Source organism: Lindgomyces ingoldianus, assembly GCF_010093535.1.
Source record: "Lindgomyces ingoldianus strain ATCC 200398 unplaced genomic scaffold BDR25scaffold_2, whole genome shotgun sequence".
Lineage (NCBI taxonomy): Eukaryota > Fungi > Ascomycota > Dothideomycetes > Pleosporales > Lindgomycetaceae > Lindgomyces > Lindgomyces ingoldianus.
The window spans coordinates 1,714,566-1,724,230 of record NW_022985163.1 but is presented as its reverse complement, the minus strand read 5'-3'; the positions used below and the strand labels follow the sequence as shown (position 1 = coordinate 1,724,230).

Here is a 9,665-nt window from a genome sequence, read left to right as displayed (position 1 = left end):
TGGGAATACCCCATTCGGTGCACGCAGTGGTCCTAACGCGTTTGAATGCATATTGACGATGTGCAAGAGAGACAGATCTCGTCCGTAGTTCGTCCTAACCAGGAATTAATCTATTCGTCATAGATCTCTAACGAACGGACAAAACTTCGGCTCGAAACCTTACCGGCCACAAAACACCAAACTCTCATTTTACAAAATGGCTGCCTCTGGCCTTCAGATTTATAAGCCCCTCGCTATTCGGTCTCAATTCCACTTGGCATGTTGCCCAACTCTTTCATGTGAAGCTTCACAATTAACCTTTAAATAACTAAACGCCCACTGATGCCATGAAACTAACAATATTCATAACACCAGATCCTTGCCCTCAAACAATATTTAGAGCAAAATGGCCACTCCAATGAGCTGGGGGACTTACCTTCCCATGCTTCTCCGCTCTCAATTTCTCCGGAGCATCCCATACCCGACAACTTCCTTCGCAGGGCAAACTGTGATCGTAACTGGATCCAACACAGGGCTTGGTCTCGAGGCCGCGCGCCACATTGTTCGCCTAGGTGCTGCAAAAGTCATCCTTGCAGTACGCACGATCTCCAAAGGCGAAGCCGCCGCGGCCAATATCCTCAAATCCACCAATGCCACCAAGAACACGATTGAAGTTTGGCCACTCGATTTATCTCGCTCTAGTTCTATCAAGGAGTTTGCCGTGAAAGCAGCGAGACTAGACCGATTAGACGCGCTAGTTCAAAATGCTGGTATTCTAACGCAGAGATTTGGACTCGTAGAAGGAAACGAAGCACATATCGGCGTAAATGTTGTTGGGGCAGTAATGCTGGGCTTGCTGATTCTCCCAAAGCTGAAGGAAACATCGAAGAGATTTCATGTTAGGACCAGGCTTTCGTTCGTTGGATCCGATATGCAATATGTTGCCCAATTCAAAGAAGCACGGACAACAGGATCATTGTTCGACGCGTTGAATAGAGAGGAAGAGGCGAATATGGGAGATAGGTGAGCTACATGTCTCTAGGATCTATACTGTTGTCTCGAGCTTACGATCTGATGCAAAGGTATGCAACTTCGAAGCTTTTGCTTCTGTATGCTGTCCGGGAGATGGCTGCTCGAAGTCCGCCAACGCCAGGCTCGGATGTCATTATCAATTTCATGACACCGGGTGCATGCAAGAGCGATCTCTTTCGAGACGACCTATCCTGGGTTTTCTTTATGGTCCAAAGAATTATGATGGCAATTTTCGCCCGAACCACCGAGGTAGGCGGTCGGACCTTGACGGACGCCGTACGGCCAGATCTTAGCAATGAAGCCCATGGTGCATTTCTGATGGACTGCAGGGTGGTTCCGTAAGTGATTTTCGAATCATTCTAACATAAAACAAATCTAATCAACCATGTAGGAACGGTTCAAGCGTCGAGAGCGCCAAAGGACAGCTACTCCAGCAACGGTTCAACAAGGAGTTGTTTGCAAGGTTAGAAGCGATTTCACCTAGAGTGACAAAGATACTTAGTTAGGTGGTCGACGGACTCCACTTTGAAGGGTGGGTGGGCCATTCCAAATGCATGTCGTTTCTCTAGCTTATCGCAACTTGTCCTGCGTCATATTCCCCATAGCATACAACTCCCTCTGCGGCTGATTGCGACTCTAGATAATAGCGCCTTAGAATGGTTTACACCCTCGTGGGCAATATTCTCTTGTCTAGTCACTAAATCAAATTCAACCAGACACTATACAGCCTTGGTAATACTCAACATCGCCCACTCGCCTCGCGAGATGTCACTGCTCTTATCCGACTAACATCACATGGCCCTCCTCAAACTCTGGATGCCCGCGCGTTTGGTCTCGTTCGTGACGTCAATCCAGCCCCATAAGATGGCCTTCACACGAATCTTGTTCCGGTAACCGAGACAAACGGCTATTGATTGCGACACGCCTAGTATACTAGCGTCGGTCGCCGAGTATGTGTCATGGTCTACCTCGAATTGGCAGGCGCGGGTTAAGAAGACGATCATCATGTAGTCGAGTGGCCAGCCATCCTTGAGACTTGTGAGAAGAGTAACGAATGGTCAGCTACTAGGGATAGTGCGGTTAGTCCCACTGCAATCCGTCCATGCCATTCTTTGATCACACGGCCCTCGTCATTTCCATAGTTCTACTTCCATTCCATGTATGCGAGAGGGGAGACTTGGAAGTCTTGATGAGCCCGCCGACCTTCCCCTTAAAAAGCTGCCACTCAATGAAGACTATTGGTTGTACAATGTCTCTTGCATAGTCAGATTACGTTACACTCCACCGAAGTCATAGTGTTTCGGGAGATTCCAGGCTTACTTTTACTCTAAGACGTGGCCCGATTAGATTGTATTTGAGTCCAAGACGATGAAATTGAGTCCAGGGGAGGAAAAGTAGAGAAACAGCCCCCAGAAGATTGCTCGAGCCCGCCAACAACGATATTCGTAAGCCGTCTCAGTTCAGCCTTGTTCCCTCGATATGCTAGACTGCTAGCGATTTCAGTGCTAACTGCCACTCGTGGCAGAAATTCGTGGTGGGAAAGTCGATTGTCTTGAGAATGAAGGTACAGGGCCAATGGATTGAAGAAGTTGTACACAGCGTTCCACTTAGGTGTACTCGATCTAGACAGTAGTAGTGCCAGAGGAGTGTCTTCAATCGACACATACCCCTGCTAATAACTCTAGAGCACTAATGATTTGCTTTTTTTTCCCCGCACTACCACTTATACAAGGGTGAGCATCCTCAGGTTGTGATCAATAAAGAAATCCGAAGGGAGCGGTCGAACATCCGGCCCGCTCGGCGGGGAAACACCGAGTAAAGTCGAATGGGTAATTTGGCCAAATCCGACGCGCTCGTACACGTCTGGCTCCTCCTTCGAAACGGTGACGTAGATTCCGAGATGCATCGCTTTCCCAAAAGTGCCCACGGGTAGAAACCAGTAACGATCATCTGGCCGAAGCAGGCTAGGGAAGGGCTGGCCATTAGAAGATCCCGAAAGCGAGGCAGAATCTGAGAGGAATTGACGTCCACGAGAGTCGAATGCAATCCAGCCCGCGGTTTGGCTCATACTTCCCGCGCAGATCCTCCGAGCGTGGACAAAGTGTTGAAGTGGCGCTCGAGGAAGATCATGGGATTCCTCGGTGATAGGACCTTTTCGAGGAGGCCCAGGCCCAAGCTGAACCGCCTCACCCAAGTATAGCCCATGCAAGCTGATGAGTCTGCCTCGGACTCTGAGATAGCCAGGTCCGTTGAGCCAAGCAACTTCTTCCTTTCTCCTGGTATCGTGAGGGTTATGTAAGGAGATAAAAGTACATCTAGGATGGAGTTTAGACCATTTCACATTAGTTGGGTATTGAATACCACCATCCCAAGATGCCCAGGACCAAGATAGAGCGCGACTCGCTGATGGTGCCAATAAATCAGCATTCTTTGGAAGCCAGAGAAGGCCTTCGCAGATCCGGTCACTCCAAATGCCAGCGCACCAGCTACTTCCGGTCCGAGAATGTATCTTGCGTGCCATGCCTAGGATCGCGATTAACTTGTCCTTCTCCTTAGTCAATCCACAATGTGAATACATCTCAACAAGATCTAGCCACTCCAAAGGTGTGACATGCGACTGCTCTGTTATTAAACTCGCGTCTCCGATGCCCCCTAGGCCAAATGTTGCTCGGAGCTCAGGCGAAGCCAAAGGGCTGAAAAAGGTGGGTCGCGAGCTTCCGTGATACATTCTGCGTCGAGCGCTCGCCGCCTGTAGTAATCCACTAGATGGGCCGTCTTCGGAGAAGACTCCACTTGTAGTTTCGAAATAAATGCGGCCAGGGGTGAAGTGAAGCGTTCGTGTAGAGAGAAATCTCTCCTGGAGAACCCAACCTCTTCTCGACAATCGGCTATTAGTAACATCGAGTTCCAAATTTGGCGGTCGGCATATTCCGATGGGGTGCCCTTGGACCTGATGCTCTATGGCGGTTGGTGCTGCAAAAGCGTCCAGTAAGAACCCTTCCGAATCGTCTCTTGCGCAGTGAGCCGCTAATGTGACGGAAGCCGCTTTGAAAATATCTCCCATCTTCTCAGACTCCTTTTGCCAGTCCTCAAAGCTGTCTTGAATGATACACAAGGCATCGATCCATAAATATTGGAAGCCTAGTTGCTTCGTGAGGAATACAGCATCCTTGAACGTTTGAGGCAAGCGGTCAATCGGGATTCCATCTCTGAGCTGCTTCAAAGTGCGTAAGGTGGTTGTTAGATGGTGGGAAGAACCCCAGCGATGGCTTAACGCAACATATTCGAGGATGGCGCTAGCCACCCTAGATCCAGATGTCCAGTCATTTTTGGATGGGTCACTCTCAACGAGTCGAACTTTGCCCTCCCGTCCGAGATCCAGAAGCCGAGTGGGGCGGATTTCACTTGAGGTAGAGGGATAATTACCAATATCTGTTGACAGCCACTCGTGAAATAGCTCTAATTTTTTGTTACAGTCTAACCTCGGGTCGGTAGACAGAAGAGCTGGTGGTGGGTCATATCCCGTGCATGGTCCTGCTTGCCCGTAAGTGGTCAGGGGGTATTAGAATGAATCGGGTCTCAAGGACATACCAGGGCAGAGGAAAATAGCAAGTTCCTCTTCGACAAATCTTCTTTCGGCCGCCGATTTGGGAAGTGTATTGGTGCGATACTTGATATCAAATAGCACCGATAGACGACTGGAGGTAATAGACTGCTGTCTAGTTACTGGCGGGCTTCTTAAAGAAGCGCGTAGGATGACTGTGACATTGTCGCCAAATCTCTTCAATTCACCAATCGTCGTGCAACCGTATTCGTCTACGAGGTCTGTGCGGTTGAAAGATGGATCCCCATACGCCATTATCTACTCAAGTACCAGACCGTCACTCCCACGAAGAATTAAGAGCAACAAACGACATATAGGGCAAGCCCTCTCTAACGACTTGAGTGCGGATGCGATGCGAAAATTTCGAGAATATCCGGTGCCTTTTGTTCCACCGAGAGTGGTCGCAAGCATATTCTCACATGCATTGCACAAAGTCTGTTTGGAGGATTTATTCTTCCTTCTCATTCCACGCCTCGCTAAACTCGGTCGCGGTTCATCTAGATACCTTTGCAAGTCAGACCTTTCCGGTTGCAGAAAATGTGGTGGTTGTGTCGGGAGTTCGGCTTCTTCCTTAAGTTTTCGCGACTTGGTGGGCGGTTCTGCGTCTGACTGGCCAGTCTCTCCGTATGATCGCTTGGCATGCATAGAGGTGTCGCTCATGACGATTTTCTGCAGAGGTCAATAGTAGAGTGAATGTTGACAGCTGTTGAACGAAGAGCTGAGGTTCCGCCTGAGTCATATCGATAAGCGATGGAGCCTCGTATTGAGCAGGGGGCCTCCCTTGCCGGTAGACGACGGAAGCTACTCGACGATGGAACTGGTGAACTTTAGACGAATTCCAAAGCCCTGTTTGCAGAGTAAGTTCAATTATGAGGCTGCTAATGTCAAAGTCCATATCTAGAGACTAAACTTGATGACAAGGTGGAAGATCGTGCTAGACGGATAAGGTTTGGCGTCATCTACCATCATCATTTATGACCTACGAGGAGGGAAGAATATCAGGAAACAGGACAACTAGCAAGGGCAAAAGCTAGTGTTAAGTAATGAAAGATGAGAGGAGCTCCACGCGAAACATAATTGATGAAAACCGGCTGTTCAGTTTCAAAAGCTTCCCCATTTTGACGGCCCAACCTCAAGGCCCATTAAAATTTACTATAACGGTATCATGCGAAATAATTACATGAAAGGCGTTTCATGGTCCCAAATTTCCGACATAGCGTACAAATTCCTCCCCACAAGCGGGGCAATGCGGATTGATGACCGGGGCTTACAATCCCGAGTCAATCTGGTTCGGCGGATTACCCGCGGTGTAGGCATCCCACGCCGTGCAGCCATCAAAGATGTCCTGGTCGAAATCCTCAGCCTGAATATCTTCTGGGCGCTCGAGGGCATTCATGAAGAGGCCGCCAGATACGTGCCATGCAAGATGGCAGTGGAGCGGCCACACACCCGGGTTGTCTTGGTTGTATTGAAGGACCATGAAAGCAGGCACCGTCGCGCTCCGTGCGTTCTGAAGAATATGCGTGTCTCGGCGGACGGTATTTTCTGGGTTCACAATCGTACCATCCCAGTCTCCAAAACCTTCGGCAAGAACATGGTAGTCGTGGCCCTAGAAAACTGTTAATCAAGTGTTGCATGGTACATCTTTAAAAGGGACTTACGTGAAGATGCATGGGGTGAGCGCCGAGTCGACCATGATTAATCAGATGAAGACGGACTGTCTTGTTCGTACCGAAGTTGTGAACATTCCTAAATCAAGGTCGTCAACACTAAACTCGCTGATGAGAAGTTCCCATAGCACTTACCATTGAGGCTGGTAGTCCAAATCCCCGTTCTTGGCCTGGATCAAGATTGGGTTGTTGTAGTCCCCGCGGTAAGAGCTGTTGTTCATATACCAAATGAAGTTGGTACCGTTTGATCGCACTTCAATATCAATCTGTTCGGTGGTTGTGGGCTCGTCCAGAGGGATCTTGCAAAGGGGAACTGTCTGGTTGAGGGGATCGTTAGCGCAGAACGCAAGCTGCGCGGCGGTTACATCAGAGGTAGTCTCAGGAACAGACTCTTCATCAGTATCCTCATAATAGACAGCGGCAACGGCATTAGGAGAGATGCCGTCATTAAGGGTACAGCGTTCCGTGCCGAGCTGAGATCGCATCCAGAAAGCGTCGCCAGCATCACCAGTTGCCTCAACAATGACATCAGCACGCTGAGCAATGCCGAGGGTCACGACGTTTGTGGTGTACGGCTCGATCGGAATGAAGTCTTGAGCGACAACTGTCAAAGTGTGGTTGTCGATACTAAACTTCTGAGTACCTTCTGCTCCAGTGTTGATGAGACGGAGGAGGTGCTTCTTGCCAGACTGGAACCTGAACTTAGAAATACCGGCATTGGGATTGCATGGTAGTGTCGTGTTGGCACAAGGGTACTGCATCTTGCCGTTGATCAAATTGTTGTTCGACGGTGGGAAATTCCCAGCCATTGTGTTTTGCACTAGGGTGTAGTAGTCTGCATGGTACCAATCGGTCAAGAGAACCGGGCCAATATCGATGTCATACTCGGCATGCTTTGGGCCATGAATGATCATGGGGCCTTGGGCACCTCCAGAGTACTGGGCACTGTAGTGGCTGTGGTACCAGGAAGTTCCATAGCGGTCCGCACGGAAAAGCATATCCAACTTACCACCGTTAGGGGTGAGCGGACACTGAGCAACGGCCGGAACACCATCATACCAGGGGGTGGCTTGCTGGAAAAGACCGTGTGCGTGAAGAGCAGTACCTTCATTGGTCAAGTCGTTGGTAACTCGCAGCAGGATCCAATCACCCCAATTCGCCTCAACAAGAGGGCCAGGAAACTGTCCGTTAACCGTCAAAGCATTCCTCGTGACACCGTCCGGAGCAATTGTCTGATAGGCCACGTTAAAGTCATACGTTCTTGTTACACCAGTATCAGGCATAGTTGGGCAAGCTGGGGCCGGGGTGCTAGTGCTTTTGCTGCTATAGGACGTGGATGCAGTGACCTTCGTGGAATTGGTAGAGTACGAGACGGAACCAGAGCCAGTAGGATACGGCGCAGTTGGGTATGATTTGACGGAAGTAGGATACGACGAAGGCGGCGGAAGAGGAGGGTAGGACGGGGCCCCCGGCAGACCAGAAACTGGCAAATGGGGGCAATCGATGTCACCCCAATAGGACTTTCCATTTTGCTTTCCCTCTGGCAGGGAGCCCTTCAGTTTCCCATAGCCCTTCGGAATCCAGGCAGGAGCGTCGTACTTCCCCTTGGCCGGCCCTCCGTATGAGTATGGTTCAGTTGGCTGTGGGGGAGGGGTTACCTCACCACTAGAGGGCTTTCCGGGCCAGTAGTAAGGTAGAGGGATGTCGTTGTACGGGTTGTCGTATGGGCCACCATGCTCTTTAGGAGCCGATGTAGAGTAGCTGTTTACATGAACTGAAGTTCCCGTCGCGCATTGTCCATCGATATTACAAGGGCAGATGGTTAAGGTCTTGACGATGACAGCCGTGGTGTAGTTCTGCGGTACAGGGAGGTAGGAAGATGCGGTATAATAAGCGGCAGACGAGATTGTCGCCACCGAGGCAGCGTAAGGAGCGATGGCTACCATTATAAGCAGCGATTAAACGAGTGTAGGGACTCTCAAAAAAAATTCACCAAGAAAGAAATGATTAACGAGTGACAAGGCAAGACACCTGATGCTTCGATACTTTGAGCATGTTTGAGGGAATTGTATGATATATAAAGATCCTCAAGCCCCCAGAATCGTCCCTGAGTCGCTTCGTGCTTGTACCTGCATTAGGTTTGCTTTGGCAGCAATAACTTTGTGTGAACGCCTTACAAGCGGGTCACGCCGGTCGAGTGGCTCGGGCTAGAAATGTACGCCATCATCTTACCCAGAAACGGAATAACGTAGCGCGAACGTAGCGCGAACGAAGGTCAGCTTTAGAACGGCTGAAACGGGCGATTGTGCGCCGAGCAAAAGACCGGCGCATACAAAGAGCTAGAGCGAGTCAAAGTAGAGCAGACTTCGTGTGGCTTCTGATGGTGGAAATGAAAGAGATGAAGCCATCGATCGAGAAAATACGTGTCTGCAGGGGATACAGGAGGGGGGCTTAACTTGCTTTTTGACATAACAGCATTTCCCCAGACAAAGTTGGGGCCAAGATGTGATAGCGATGATGCCCAGCAACACCCCCATATTGGCCATTGAAACCTTCAAAAACTACCAGAAAGTGTTTGAGGCAAAAGGGGCCATTCTGAAAGGAATTTTTCATGCGAGTCAAGATGTCATCTTCGGAGCTGGCACCTGGGTTCAAAAAATCCAACGGGGCCTAACGGTTCAAAGTTGTATGCACAGTGATAAGCACTAGACAATTACGGTTTTGACAAGAAGAAAGCGACCCACGATGAACTTCAAAAATCGGGCGATGGCTTTCAATGGCACTGTCTAAGAGAAGGGCGGTAGAAACATCCGGACAAAGGAGCGGAGAGCCGGCCGTGGTGTTGGTGCATGGAGATTTGAGGCGTGAAAACAAGCTTCGGCACAGGCCAGCACCCAGAAAAGGGGCCTGCTGCCGATCCCGATTCCTTGTACCTGCCACCCACGCCTCCCGACTGTTTTCATGACTTGGTCGGCTCTCTCAAAAAAAAAAAGACAGATCATGGTAGGGTTAGGATGATTGGGGATATATCGGTGGCTGAGTTTTCTCAACTGTTGCACAATTCCCCGCGAAGAAGGCCCAATGATCAGCGCACCCCGGGAACCGCCGAGACATCCACAACTTACGAACAAGCCACACATGGTATTCCTGATAACGAATGAGCAGTGCGGCTCAGCTTAGGACTTTACATATGTCTCATCACTAACGCCCCCTTTGATGAAACTTACTGTCACTAAGCCCCTCTTTTCTACTGCTGTTCACATTCTCACCGAGAACACTTGAGTACTCGCGAGAGCGTTCACACCCCTTTTGCCCCATGATGAGGCACTCAGAGTCACAATTCCTATCCTCTTACAAGACGCCGCCATTGTCTTCACCGT

General features: G+C 49.8%; 3 protein-coding genes across 3 annotated transcripts; 1 reads left to right on the top strand and 2 right to left on the bottom strand.

Annotated features, from left to right (window-relative positions):
* Nucleotides 1-307: 307 nt before the first annotated feature.
* BDR25DRAFT_251768 (retinol dehydrogenase 12) lies at nucleotides 308-1,511 on the top strand (the record flags this gene model as incomplete). Its single annotated transcript, XM_033686143.1, has 3 exons — nucleotides 308-1,002; nucleotides 1,062-1,349; nucleotides 1,403-1,511. Coding segments are annotated over exons 1-3 (1,014 nt in total), but the record flags the coding sequence as incomplete, so codon positions are not given.
* A 1,243-nt stretch (nucleotides 1,512-2,754) lies between these two features.
* BDR25DRAFT_331015 (uncharacterized protein) lies at nucleotides 2,755-4,487 on the bottom strand (the record flags this gene model as incomplete). The annotated part of the gene is made up of 2 exons (XM_033692586.1): nucleotides 3,037-4,487; nucleotides 2,755-2,807 (listed from the first exon to the last, which is right to left on the bottom strand). Exons 1-2 carry the CDS (start codon nucleotides 4,073-4,075, stop codon nucleotides 2,755-2,757), a joined length of 1,092 nt encoding a protein of 363 aa, XP_033554013.1. The 5' UTR covers nucleotides 4,076-4,487.
* A 1,224-nt stretch (nucleotides 4,488-5,711) lies between these two features.
* BDR25DRAFT_251761 (uncharacterized protein) lies at nucleotides 5,712-8,345 on the bottom strand. The gene is made up of 3 exons (XM_033686142.1): nucleotides 6,421-8,345; nucleotides 6,277-6,364; nucleotides 5,712-6,224 (listed from the first exon to the last, which is right to left on the bottom strand). The coding sequence occupies exons 1-3, from the start codon at nucleotides 8,229-8,231 to the stop codon at nucleotides 5,883-5,885; spliced, it is 2,241 nt and encodes a 746-aa protein (XP_033554012.1). The 5' UTR covers nucleotides 8,232-8,345; the 3' UTR covers nucleotides 5,712-5,882.
* Nucleotides 8,346-9,665: the final 1,320 nt, after the last annotated feature.